Below are 14448 nucleotides of genomic sequence, written 5' to 3'. Positions count from 1 at the left end.
GAAATTTTTACTTTTGACTTCCTTTAAATACATACAACTGGGGATCGTGGTTTATACAATGCTTATTTTCAACAAGCCAGCTTCAGAAACGATGGTCTGACATTGGCTTGTTTTAAAACTGACTATGTTAGTGTTACAATTATCACCCTCAGTTCAGACTCAACAAGCAGCCATGTTTAAAGGAAACCAGTCATTTTCCCAGCAAGTGGAGAAGGGAGTGGACGAGCCCATGGTTTAGCAGGATGTGGCCAGATAGGTGGGTGTGAGATGGAGTATACAACTCCATCACTCTTAACCCCATTATTTCAGAAAGGATGTTACTGACACTCTGACCTTCAGTTGTCTCCCTATGTCTACAGTCCACTATAAAATAGGTTTGAAGCAAAACACTAACCTGCCCAGCTATTTGCTAACGCTGCATCACAACAACACAGGATCTTTCTGCTTGTGCTCCTTCATGGACTGATCTTTTTCTCCCTAATGTATTGGTCACCATTCCCACTTTCTTCAACCAGTACTACAGAACTGTCCCTCTTACTATGTGCTTGCTTCATGGGACACAGTAGGGTTACCAGACAGTTCTTTAAATGTTGCTACTCATAGCATACCCAATTAAGTTGAATGGGTGCCTATCTAAAGTACCAAAACTGATCGCTTGTCAAAATGGAAAGTGATCAAGATGGAGCAGGGTACAATATAGCCATCTGGCAAGCACATTTTGTTGTCAGACAGACACTACTCAGACAGGTCTAACAATAGCATACTATGACCAGGGGGTCTGTTTGATCCCAACAGAAGATTTATACTAAAATTTCAAGAAAATGGTAGAGGCAGCCTTTATGGTCAAATTTGAATTAACTTCTCAAAAGAGCTTCTAGTTCATATTAGGTCCTGCTTTTTTTTTTTAGTGCAGACTTGCAAATTAAGGGTTATACCCAAATAACTCATACGCAGCACAGATCCATTGAAATCATGACTGAGTATGGGTTAGTTGAATACAACTCTATGATTTGTACATAATTAGGAAATTAAGGCTGCAATCTCAACCCCACTTAACTGGGAGTAAACCCCAGGAAATTCAATAAGCCAATTTTCAGCAGACATGGTTAGGACCATACTGTAAACCAAGGCCTATTCTACCAGCTCCCTTCCAAGTCTTACATTTCTGATTTTGACGTAGTTAGTGGGATATGGTACTGGTCTGAGCACAAAATCAAGTTTCATATTTCCTTGCAACCTACAACTTATTGCATTATCCTATGACTCGTTTGATTTTATTCAGAGTCAGCAACTAAAACATCTGTACAAATTATGTGGTTTAAAATGTTACCAATAAAGAGGTACTGGAATTTAAGAGCTTATAATCTGTGTTCTGTCACTAAAACCAGATAGAAAATTTCAGATGCATTAGGATGCTTTTCTATTTTTAAGAGCAAGAGCATGTCAGATTACCAGGAAAGGATGGGAGGGACCTGATAGCAATTAAAATCCTACTCTGAATGGAAAAAATCACAAGACAAAGAAAGGGTTTTTCTACGTGATTGAGAGAAGGAACAGGTTGGAAGGTAATAGCACTATTTAAATGTGCACATTGCTTCTGAGAAAGCCAGACTTCTGTTATACACTCTATATGCAAAAAACCCCTGGGGTCTAGCACTGCTGCTGGAAGAGCTGTATGCATTAAGGCAAATAAAAAGGGAGATTGAATTTATATGAATTGTGATGGGAAAAATGGTTTGTGGGCCAAAGGTGCAGAAAGAAAGAAGAGCAAAATGGCTAAAAAAAATTCCTGTTGCACTTTCCTACTCTTCCCCTGTCTCAGACACTTTACAGGTTGAATACAAATAAATCACCATGCTCTAACCCAGGAGAGGCTGCTAACATTACAAGCATTACTAGTACTAGTACTTGTCTGAATGAGGTGCAAAAACTGCTTTGCAGCATCAGGGTAGCTGTGTGTATAGAAATACTGAGTGTGTGTCTGGTAGTCTGTGTTTGTGCTTTAATATTTCTTTGACCTCTGCTGGTGCCAGAGTTCAAGGCCTTGTGCTGCTATGTTTGGCAAACCTGTTCAGTGGTAGCTGCTTAGTAACAGGTTCTGAAAGTGGAGAGAAGGTATTTATAGACAGGGTCTGGATCAGGTAAATTCATTGTGATTGGTCTTGGAAAAATAGACTCCAGTAGGCTAGAGGTTCTTGACAGTGAAACTGTCTTTGATGGGAGTCAGAGGAGGAGGGAGGTTTAGGTAAAAAACAGAGAATGTTAAAGGGGACAGCAGAGAGCTGTATATTAACACTATTCATCTCTGGTTTTGATCAGAAGTTCTATCCAAATATTTTTACCAAAATAAGGTTGCACAAGTGGGTATTTAAAACCAGCTAAATGGTCCAAGCAATTAGAAGTACAACTGGAGAAGCTTTGGAATAAGAGGCAGATTGTACCTAGTATTGGGACCCAACTGAGTGAATTTGGCTGAGGTGAAGGTTGAGGGAATTTAGCTTGCAGTAAAACCACTTAGAAGCTGGTGTTAGCAATAGTGGCTCTTGAGTCCTTAGAAATTGTCCAATACATGTATGACCCCAATGTAAATATCAGTATTCCCTTACATACAAAATATTCATTTGATAAATTATCTTAGTTAACGGTTCATCCTATTTCCAGTGTCGGTATCAATCTCACGCTTAAGCCTATGATACCAAGCTATTAGATGGATTTAAAAGCATTCTGAAGTAATTGGTGGCAGCAAAAAAGTGATACACTGACGAATTCTAAAGTGGCAAGGAGTTCCATAGATTCTGAAATATAAAATTTAAAGAGTCACAAATATCTATACTTCTGTGAAATAACAGCACCCTGATTACCTAGCTCCTGAAGGGCTTGAGGCTGAAGATGAACAGAGAGAGGGCATGTAAACCACAGATGCTACAACTGGGGTAGAACAAATGCAAAAACAGGGCTAGTGAGTGAAGGCTTACATTTTATACTTACACCCCAAAGGGAGGGAATATCTGAATTTCTTGCCCAGGGCAACTGAACAATCAGCAGCCCTCTTTTCAGTAAGCCTAGCCAAGAATCAACAAAGGTGAGGAATTCCCATCTATCCCATTCTAATATAGTTCATGTATACACCATATTTTTATTTCCCCCCAAACTCATTTTCTTCAAAGAATTGTGGGAACTGCAGTTTGTTAAGGGTGCTGGGAATTGTGGCTTTGTGGGAGGTAAACTACAGTTCCCAGTTGCTCCTTTACGTTCCTTCCCTTATGGTTGCTTTTAACCGTTTGTCCTTGTTTTTATCTTTTTAAGTTATGTATGGTATAATCACATTTTAATTATTCGTTTTCATCCCTTACCTGTTTTAAGTCTTATGTGTTCAGTTTATCTGTATGGCTTACCTTATTCTGGCCTGTGACCAAAATAAAGTTTGATATAGAGACTGAAATAGAGACAGTTCCCAGGATTCTTTGGGGGGAAGTAAAGTGCTTTAAATGTACAGTATGTACATAGCACTAAGAGGCATGAAGAGTGTCCAAATGAAGAGACAGGAAGGTTACTGCTGTTTAGAGGAGGGGCTCTGCGATTGTAAGCAGGTACATCCATCCATCATCAAAGATCCTAGTTCTGCAGTTTGGAAAAGCTCAGTCAGCAGAGCATGAGGATCTTAATCTTAGGGTTGTGGGTTCAAGTCCCAAGCTGGGCCAAAGATTCTTGAATTGCATGGGGTTGGACAACAAGACCCTTGCAGCCTGACTCCCTCCTTTGGCAATCTTCACAGAACTTTAGCTTAATGGTTGCCATCAATTTGATTTTAATTAATTTTTATAATGGAATGCTTTTAAAATGTTGCACTATTTTATTGTTGTTAGCCGCCCTGACCCCGGCTTCGGCTGGGGAGGGCGGGATATAAATAAAATTTATTATTATTATTGTGAGTCCTTCCAACTCCACAATTCTATTATCTGATGCGATGACTGAGGGGAGGTTGGGGTGGAAGGAATCTCGATATTTTCGGAGTAGCAAATAACATATGGACAGATTTTTTAAAATAAAAAACAGCCTAAATCCCAATATTTGGAACGCTGGAATAGCAGCAGCAGGAGCCCCAATTACACAGCGCCCCCCTCCAGCGGTTCTCAACCTGTGGGTCCCCAGATGTTGTTGGACTACAACTCCCATCATCCCTGAGCTCTGGCCTTGCTAGCTCGGGGTGATGGGAGTTGTAGTTCAACATCTGGGGAGTCACAGGTTGAGAAAGGCTGCATCCACCCCCTTCTCTTCCTTACTCGGAGCCGCTGGACAGAGACGCAGAGCAGGAGCTTCCGCTGCCAGGCGAGAGGCGGCCTTCGCATTCCTCAGGCTCCTGCGGTTCTCGAGGAACCTCAAAGGGCAACGGCGACGCTTTGTCCATGGAGTCCGGAGGAAGCTTCCCCTCAGAAAGATCTGCAGCAGCCCGCCGCCATGACAGCGAACTCCGGAAGGCCGAGGCGCAGCACGTGACCCACAAGCGGCTCGCCGATTGGCGCAGCCTGCGGAAACCATGGCAACCTAAGAAGCTCCCCGAGTCCAAACTCTCCTCATTGCAAAGATTTGCTCCGCTCTGGATGCTCACAGGAAGCGTTCTCTTTTATATACCCTTTTCATTCGTCGCCCTGCCTAATGATCTAGTGCCCACTCGGTTCAGTGGGCCAGGTACAGCCCACTTTACCTGCTCCCACGTCATTTGTCAGTAGATCGCGTTGCAAGGCTACAGCCCTCGCACTTTACCTGCTCCCAGGTAAGGTGCGAGGACTGTAGCCATGCAACGCAATCTACTGACAAATGAATTCAACTGGGTTCAACGGGTTTCCACCCTCTTAGATAAAGTGGGTTTGGGCGCCTTGCAGCGCAATCTTGCGCACGTGCAAATCCTTGCTCACGTGTAAATTCAGTGGGACTTATTCCTAGGTAGAAGGTGCTATGGATCATTGCCTTACAGCTCAATCCTACGCAAGTGCAAGTTCCAATGCGTTCAGTGGGCTTACTCCCTAGTAAGTGAGTTCACGGTTGTGTTCACTAGAACGTAAGTGCCATTTAACTCTCTGGTCAAACATGCCTAATACTGAACTCTTAAGGCTGCAAGTCTTGGAAACCTTTCAGTTGCATTCTTATCTGAGGCACTTCATAGGTCTGGATGAGGAGTAGGAAACGTTTCTTCTCCAGCTTGAAAGCGGAGGAAGAGCCAAGCATAACTTCAATGAGGAGAGATGTATATAATGTACAGTCAGATGTTATTTGTCAGCAATTTATAGAAGAATTGCCTGTCATGCAGGTAAAGGTAAAGGTACCCCTGCCTGTACGGGCCAGTCGTGTCCGACTCTAGGGTTGTGCGCCCATCTCACTTAAGAGGCCGGGGGCCAGCGCTGTCCGCAGACACTTCCGGGTCACATGGCCAGCGTGACAAGCTGCATCTGGCGAGCCAGCGCAGCACACGGAATGCCGTTTACCATCCCGCTAGTAAGCGGTCCCTATTTATCTACTTGCACCCGGGGGTGCTTTCGAACTGCTAGGTTGGCAGGCGCTGGGACCGAGCAAAGGGTGCGCACCCTGCCGCGGGGATTCGAACCCCCGACCTGACGATCGGCAAGTCCTAGGTGCTGAGGTTTTACCCACAGCGCCACCCGCGTCCCGTCATGCAGGTAGTTCTTCCAAAAACTGCTAGCACATAGCAGTCACTGGGTGCCATTTCAGTTTTTCATTTTAGGTGCCATTCTCATTTTTTTTTGTACTAGAGATGCACAGCCAATGTTTTGACTAGTAAATATTTATCCCGTTCCTCTCCTGTATGCTATAGTTAGGGCTTACAGCCTAGACCTATACTTACTTACCGGTACTTAGAAATAAGTCCCTCTTTTGAACTAAGCACATTTCTAAGAAGAAAGCATTAAAAAGAGTGTTCCAACTGTCAGTTTCTTGGATAAATCTCAAAAGGAGTAAATGTAGATTGTGACTCATCAGTGAAGAAATGGAGAAACAACGTGTAATTTTAACAACTGCCATTCTTGGCTTTAATTTCTTGTGGTTATGTTAAGCAATAGCAGTAGCCATGCTGAACTGCTACTTGTATAAGCAACATTAAGTTTCCTGTTACACAGAGGCTACCGTCTGCTCCTCCACAGTATGTCCAGCACCAGGGTCTATAAATTAAGTTACCGTATTTTTCGCTCTATAAGACGCACCAGACCACAAGACGCACCTAGTTTTTGGAGGAGGAAAACAAGAAAAAAAATATTCAGAATCTCAGAAGCCAGAACAGCAAGAGGGATCGCTGCGCAGTGAAAGCTGCAATCCCTCTTGCTGTTCTGGCTTCTGAGATAGCTGCGCAGCCTGCATTCACTCCATAAGACGCACACACATTTCCCCTTACTTTTTAGGAGGGAAAAGGTGAGTCTTATAGAGCAAAAGATACGGTATATGAAAACAACAAGAGATGATTTCTTTATTGCACAGTCTGTAAGTAAAGCTCACTGGAGATGTCCTACAGTATTTTAAAGTCTTTTTTGTTGTTATTTTCTGTTCCGTCTAGACTAGGAATTAAAGGCAGGTTATTACAACACTACCATTTGCCATCTCAGTCAGGGAGACAAAGTGTTGTGCATACCTTAATCAACAGAGTGAATACTACTCCCACTTATCTTTTGTTTCTGCATTTGATATAGTGTACTATACTACAGAAAAACTAAACTGTGGGAAAGAAGCAATTATCCTTGACACAGAAAGGCTACAGAAGAGGTAGACAACATGGTGCTCTCCAGATGTTACAATCACTCTTGACCATTGAACAGACTGGCCAAAGCTGATGGACGATGCAATCTAGTAACATGGGACCATGTTGACTACCTATGAACTACAGCAACATTATACCAGTAAAGTGTGAAGGATAGATAGCTATTTATTACAATGTTTAATTTTGTATATGAAGTAGATGGAAGAAAAGAAAAGAGTTCCTCTCTCTCCAAAAATAGTCAACTATGTTTACATTCAGAAGAATTAATAGTCTGTTAAATGATGTTTTCTCAGTAATATATATAAAACTTGCAATTAAGCACCCCATGATTTTGATTTACAGTAATCACTACACTTTCCCCAACTTTCTCAGAAAGGGTGTGTATGGGGGGGGGACTTCATTTAAGCTGACAATTTCAAGAACATATGTATCTTAATAAAGATCATTACCATAGTCACAAGAATTTGTGTGTCTCACATTATCATGTGCAATGTGTTGGCAGGCATAAGGGCAACGTTAATGCCTATCAGACCTGGCCAGTGCCCTATGAGAGCTGAGGGTGCCCCTTATAATATATTACAGACTCCTCTGCTATATGCAGAATTATGACACAGCATTTTCCACATGGAAACGATGGGAGAAAATAAAATAATTAGAAGGGGGGTATGAGTGTGCTGCATGTAACCCCAGCTGTGTGTAGGAAAGAAAGTGAAGGCAACCCTATTTAGGGAAGTTTATAATGTTTGATCGTGTTTTTAATGTTTTGTTGGGAGCCGCTCAGAGTGGCTAGGGAAACCCAGCCAGATGGGCAGGGTATAAATTATCATCATCATCAGAGAGGAGAGAAAAAATTGTAACACATATCACATTCCAAGGGGAAGCATTAACTAAGGATGGGGAATCAGTGTGCACTCCAGATGTTGTTGAACTCCAAGCTCTCATCACCCTTGAGTCAGGCATGGCCAAACTCGGCCCTCCAGATGTTTTGGGACTACAACTCCCATCATCCCTAGCTAACAGGACTGGTGGTCAGGGATATGGGGATGGTAGTCCCAAAACATCTGGAGAGCCAAGTTTGGCCATGCCTGCGACCATGCTGGCTTGGGAAGATGGGAGCTTGAGTTCAGCAACATCTGGAGGGCTCCTGGCTCCCCATACCGGCACTTTTCCTTAGTCCACAATGGTTCGCACTCACCTGTGCAGCAGGATGCTCTGAACGGAATCCAGATCCTCCAGGTTCCTGGTGACAGGTCTGGGGATTCTGCGCTTGCTAACGCGGAACATGCTGCGGAAAGAGACGGCGCCTTTTCCTCCTCATTGCCGGGGTGCAAAGCCACGTTTGCAGAGTCCATCGGGATTCATGCACAATCGTGCAAAACCGCTCCTCGACTCCAGACAAGGCAAACAGCGCAGAGGAGGAGAGATGGGTCGTCGAAACCTACCAAGCTGCTAGCAGCCCTTTGCGTCCGGGAGTTGGAAGGAAGCAATTTACTTCCCAATCTCTGGCGTCTGTAGCACCCGGCGATCTCCACCTCCTCCGAAGATCTCACTTCCCCACCTTCTTCCCATGGCCAGCTGCAACCGGGAGAGAGCCCTAACCTGCCGTTGCAACTGCAAACTACTTCTGCAGATGAAACTTCGCGGTTTGCTGCTCTAGTTTAGCAGAGCAGGTGGGACGCCTGTCCGCCCTCCCTCCTCCTCCTCTCTTATTCTCCTGGGTCTTAGAGTCCCCTCAAACTCTGAAAATTAGGCAGGGCTCGTGACATTTTAAAATCGAGACACGAAAAAGCTGCAATTTTATGTAAACTTAGCCGGACGTCAGTTCCATAGAGCTCAGTGACACACACTTGGTTCTGAATAAACGTGCTTAATCTCAGGATGCCAAAAATACGAGCTCTCTTGTGATATTTGTGTGCTTTGTTTCTGAAGGGTGTTCATGCATCACAGAAAACAGCATTACAAGTGGTTTAAGCAAAATTGATTTACAGTGGTACCTCAGGTTAAGTACTTAATTCGTTCCAGAGGTCCGTTCTTAATCTGAAACTGTTCTTAACCTGAAGCACCACTTTAGTTAATGGGGCCTCCTGCTGCTGCTGCGTCGCCAGAGCACGATTTCTGTTCTCATCCTGAAGCAAAGTTCTTAACCCAAGGTAATATTTCTGGGTTAGTGGAGTCTGTAACCTGAAGCGTATGTAACCTGAAGCGTATGTGACCCGAGGTACCACTGTAGTTTGTTAAAGGTGCTCAGAGTTGTTAGGAGGAGACCCCCTATTCCTCTTCCAGAGCTAAAATTCCCAGAGTTCCCTGGGAAGAGGGATTGATTGTTAAACCACCCTGGGAAATTATACAAATGATAGCTTAGCAAACTATATTTCCCAGGGTTTTTTTTTTGGGGGGTAGCCTTCACTCTTTACTGTATTTTTATTCAGTACCAAATGTACATTTGCTGAGATGGGTATCTGATTTCTGAGAGGAAAAGGGTAAGAAATATCATATAATATTAACATTACCCCATCCTTTGCACCAGATTGTGAAACAGCTGACAACTGGACTTGATACACACAGGGTTGGGGGAATACAACTGTTGAGAATTTGTTCACATAAAAACCCCCAGCACACAGCCTTAGGTGTTTCTGTAGGCACCAAAATAAAATAGTAATAAAAAGTCAATTATTAAACACACTCCAGTTAACCTCAGATTCAGGAAACAGCTGCAAATGCCACTGGAGAAAAGTGACTGCAGGTCATTTCAGGAAGCAACATGGAAATACATTTGGCCAAAAGGTCCTGTAAAGAAAATCACCATAAAATTTTGTACAGCCAGTAAAAAGGTAAAGGTAAAGGACCCCTGGCAGTTAAGTCCAGTCACGGACAACATTGGGGTTGCGGCGCTCATCTTGCTTTACTGGCCGAGGGAGCTGACGTTTGTCCACAGACAGTTTTTCGGGTCATGTGACCAGCATGACTAAGCCACTTCTGGCAAAACCAGAGCAGCGCACGGAAATGCCGTTCACCTTCCCGCCGGAGCAGTACCTGTTTATCTACTTGCACTTTGATGTGCTTTCGAACTGCTAGGTTGGCAGGAGCTGGAATCAAGCAACGGGAGCTCACCTTGTCGTGGGGATTCAAACCGCCGACCTTCTGATCGGCAAGCCCTAGGCTCAGTAGTTTAGACCACAGCACCACCCATGTCCAGTACTCCACCTCATATAGGTGAAATAAGAGGAGTTTGCCTAAGAATACGAGGGTGTGTTTTTATATACTAGAGATAATGAGATGAGCAGAAAGTTTCCACAAGCTAGGGTATTTCTTTTTGAGGGTATGGTGTAGTGGGAATTAACTCAAGGGGTAAAGTACTTGCATTGTACTTGCATACAATGACAGTGGATTCTAGGTTGACCTTTTGTAATTCCATTTTTCTCCATGCTGTGGATCTGCCCCCTACCCTGTCCCCATCCGTTCACTCAGAACAACTGAGGTAAATAATAATAATAATAATAATAATAATAATAATAATAATAATAATAATTTATTTCTACCCCACCCATCTGGTAGACATTTCTTCTGCAAATATTTCATCACTGTATTTGCATTGCAAATATTTCATCATTGCATACTTTTACAATAGAAAGAGTGGGGCATATTTGTGATCAGATCAGTAAAGGACAGACAGGTGGTACAGCCCATGGACCAAGCATATCAGCTGGCTGGCACTGCCATGTTAATGATACCAGGCAGGACTTGCACACCATGTGGACCTAGACTCCCATCAGCACCAGCACTACCCAAGAAGGCCTCATCAGCTGTAGCAACGCCACTGACAGCCCAATGGCAACAGCAGTGGGCCCTGAAATTTGTCCCACCATTTGCCTGTGTGTGAGATTCAATGTTCCCTGAGCAGTGGAGTCTCTATTGTTCAGAAGGTTCAAATGCTCACTTTAAAGTCTTGAAAGGGTTGGAATAAAGTCACTAGAAAATATCTTGCCTCCACATCAACATACCTGTATATTCAGACTGTCTCCTCTAGGTGACCCCACCATTTGAGGAGAGGCAGGTAGGAAGAACAGCCAGGGCCTTCTTAGCGGTAGAATACTCTTTCCAGAAAATATCACCTAGTACCTACTTAGTTTTCAATGTCATAATAAACCTTTTTTATTGTCCCAGGCCTTTTAATAACTTCTTAATCTGGATGGAATTAGATTTATTCAGCTTTATCTGCTGTTTTGACTGTTGCTGTTCTTTTGTAAAATTACAAGCCATCCTTTCTATTGAATGTAATTTGCTTGTGTGTGTGTGTAAAGTTGCTCTGTTAACCTTAATAAATCCCTTAATAAATTTATTAGACAAAGCCCTCAAAGATATGTTCTATGTTTGAACGTATAGCTTACAATCATCAATCTAGTTTGAATACTGATTAGTGTTTTTATTGTTAATGTTAACTGACAATGTTTCTTTTTGTGTTTTAGTTACAGAAATAACATTAAATTAACCCCTCAACACATATTTCTTAGAAAAGAGTATTGACTTTGCAATGCTTGCAACTGCAGTACTCAAACATGTGAAATTGGCTCAAGTTGCAATTAGAGCACTCAGGCGGTAAGAAACAGCAGGACCTCTGCTTAATTTCTCCCAGAGAGTCTACAACCTGAAACATTTTTATTTAGAGAATCACTCATAAAACAGTCACACAATATTGGCTGTTTAAGCAGGTGAAATACTTTTAACTCAGTAAGACTTACTTTGGAATAGATGTGACTAGAATTCAGCCAACACATCTGATCATGCTAACTTTGTATCTCTATTATTATTGGTTAAAAAGCAAGCCAGAAATATATTCCATTTACAAATGCTTAAAAACCCAACCAACCACTTGAAAATGGAATAATTTTGTAGATTCTTGCTTGGTAGATTTACCTTGCAGAAGGCTATCATTTTGCTATCAAAACACCAAAGCATATTTGAGAAAAAATGGTTCATAACATTTCCTTTGCCATGGCCTCATCATCTTCTCCAGAACATCTATGATGATATAAAGTCTAAGACAGGAGTAGTCAGTGTGCTGTCCTCCAGATGTTGTGGGACAACATTTCCCACCAGCCACCATCAGAATGGCTGATGGTCATCACATTTGTTGCTAAGAGGTTTTCACACATGACATTTAAAACCTTTGTTATCTCTGTTTGTAGTGTGAATGTGAAACTTATTCTGTTCTGGTAAATTTCACTGTAAAAGGGTCTCGTCTGTTTTCTATCTGAAGCTGACTTTTATTTTTATTTTATTTTTTAAATAATTTTTATTCATTTTCCAAACACATAATAAAAAACAAACAAAACACAAAACATACAAAACAAAAACATACAAAACATTTAAACATGTATAATTTCATAATCTTATTTTCGTGCACCTTCTTTCCCCTGACTTCCCCATACCTCCCTTTCGCTGCATCCTTATTTTACAATTCTTTAGCAACTCCTCTAGTCAATTATCTATTTGATTCCCTTTCATTAAATTTTCTTTAATTTGTTAGTTACAGCTGTAATTCTCTGCTTCTTACCCCTTGACATCTTAACACTCCTCAACTTTACAACAATTTTAAAGATATATTTTAAATTTCTTCCAGTCCTCTTCCACTGTCTCTTTCCCCTGGTCACGGATTCTGCCAGTCATCTCTGCCAGTCCCATGAAGTCAATCACCTTTGTCTGCCATTCTTCCAGAGTAGGTAGTTCTTGCATCTTCCAATGCTTTGCCAGAAGAATTCTTGCTGCTGTAGTAGCATACATAAAAAAGGTCCTATCCTTCTTTGACACCAATTGGCCAACCATGCCCAGGAGAAAATCCTCAGGTTTCTTAGGAAAAGTCCACTTAAGGACTTTCTTAATTTCATTATAGATCATTTCCCAAAAGGCTTTAATCTTCGGGCAGGTCCACCAAAGGTGGTAAAAGGTACCTTCAGTCTCATTACATTTCCAACATTTATTGTTGGGCAAATGATAAATTTTTGCAAGCTTGACTGGGGTCATGTACCACCTATAAATCATTTTCATTATGTTTTCTTTTAAGGCATTACATGCCGTAAATTTAACGCCAGTGGTCCATAACTGTTCCCAGTCAGCAAACATAATGTCATGAAGCTGACTTTTATTTGCAGATGCAGATGTGTGATATGAGAAAGGTTTGAAGATACTTTCAGGGTCAAGTGAAGGTACCCAAAGATATTCAAGGCTGGCTCAAGATAGTTTGCTACCTGAGTTGGAATAGCAAATGGTACTTCCCCTCCAAAACAAAACAAAACAAAACAAAACAAATTTGGGTGCATAGGACCAAGGATTGATCAAATTATTTTGCCACCTAGGGCAGAAAATCCCACAAGCACCTCTTGCCCTCTCTTACAGTAAAAATACAACATAATTAAATATCTAACAATTTGCTGCCCTTCCATGAAACCCAAAATCAGCTGTTTGGAGCAGTGACCTCCCTGTGCCTAATGGCAGAGCCACATATACCAACCCTCAGCTGCTAAAACTCATCTGACTCCCACTCCAATCATTACAAAATAGGCTCTTAATTGAGAGCAAGGTGAGATCTTTACTGAGGCAATATAGAGGTATAGCTCAGCAACAGGTAGTGGGGTCACAGCAGCCTTTAGGCTCAGGCTAGATGACAGGAAAGTCAAGACTAACTGGGCTAGAACCAGCAGTTCAAGTTTATGGAGACTGGGGCAAGGAGTTCAGAACTGTGCTGAAGCAACAGAGGTGTCCTAACGGGTTTGCCTACCTGTCCACCAAGCTTTTAAAGACAGGCAAGGGAAGCTTACTTGCAAGACGCTTGTGCCTTGCAAGATTGCTGAGCATGTAGATGCTCACTACATCAGGGAGGATGAATCTGTCCCCAGCAATGGGAGTGTTGCTGGGTCCTGGGTGACCAGGCTATGCCTCCTGTTATGATTCTGCTTCCTTTACCCCTAGCGGTTGAATGATCCCCTATCCTGGATTCTATTGCTTCCCTCTCTGGGAAGGAAGAAGGGAAATTGGAGTCCTGCTTTCCCATGCAGAGCAGCCATATCCTGGGAGAAGGGAGTACCTGCCTCCTCCAGCCTTTATTTCGCTGCCTCAGCTCACCACAATGCCATCCCCTTGTTCCCCCACCTCATGTGTCTCAGCCTGTCACTCACTTGGCAACGTCTCAGGGCTCACGACAAAAAACACACTTAAGGGATTTGCTATGGTTGAGAAGGATTAGAAGAAGTTTGCCAGTACCTTTCCCCACAGATCTGTATCACAGATGTTTCCTGTAGACACCAACATTGAGTACTCTCTTACAAAAGACCAAACTTAAATATTGCTCAAGAGCAGTTTCATTAAAAACCAGAAATAGCTTCACCAAAAGCTGTTTATGTTAAAAGAATGGAGACAGCATAAAAGAGAGGAGGAAATTGACTGCTCGGGGTCCTAGTACAATTACTGAATGCTGCTGGTTTCATAGTATGCAATAATTTTTAGCTCAAATTTTGATGGAGGTTTTATTTAAATCATGTTTTATTGGAGGCATCTTGCAATTGTCATGTTTTAAACAGCATTTTGTTAACTAGCCTGGGATCCTGCTTGGATAAATGGTGGTTTAAAAAGATAGATGATAGATAGATAGATAGATAGATAGATAGATAGATAGATAAATGGGTCTGTGC

The 14448-nt window shown here is 42.3% G+C and overlaps 1 protein-coding gene across 3 annotated transcripts in view; it reads right to left on the bottom strand.

Annotated features, from left to right (window-relative positions):
- The window catches only part of INTU (inturned planar cell polarity protein), a 33745-nt gene extending 25365 nt beyond the window's left edge, over positions 1-8380 (bottom strand). The window contains exon 1 of one of the 3 annotated variants that reach the window (XR_014172039.1): positions 4284-4491. Coding sequence is in view for 2 of the 3 variants with exons in the window: in XM_081926423.1 (XP_081782549.1) it covers positions 4284-4408 (125 nt within the window). In the remaining variant the exon portion in view is untranslated. Of the gene's footprint in view, positions 1-4283; positions 4492-7958 lie in introns of those variants that run through there. The other 2 variants (XM_081926424.1, XM_081926423.1) reach the window with 2 other exon arrangements.
- Positions 8381-14448: the final 6068 nt, after the last annotated feature.

The sequence above is a fragment of the Podarcis melisellensis genome, assembly GCF_964234715.1.
Source record: "Podarcis melisellensis genome assembly, chromosome: 9".
Classification (NCBI taxonomy): Eukaryota; Metazoa; Chordata; class Lepidosauria; order Squamata; family Lacertidae; genus Podarcis; species Podarcis melisellensis.
Note: the sequence above shows the minus strand (reverse complement) of the source record. Positions and strands in the feature narration are given on the sequence as shown.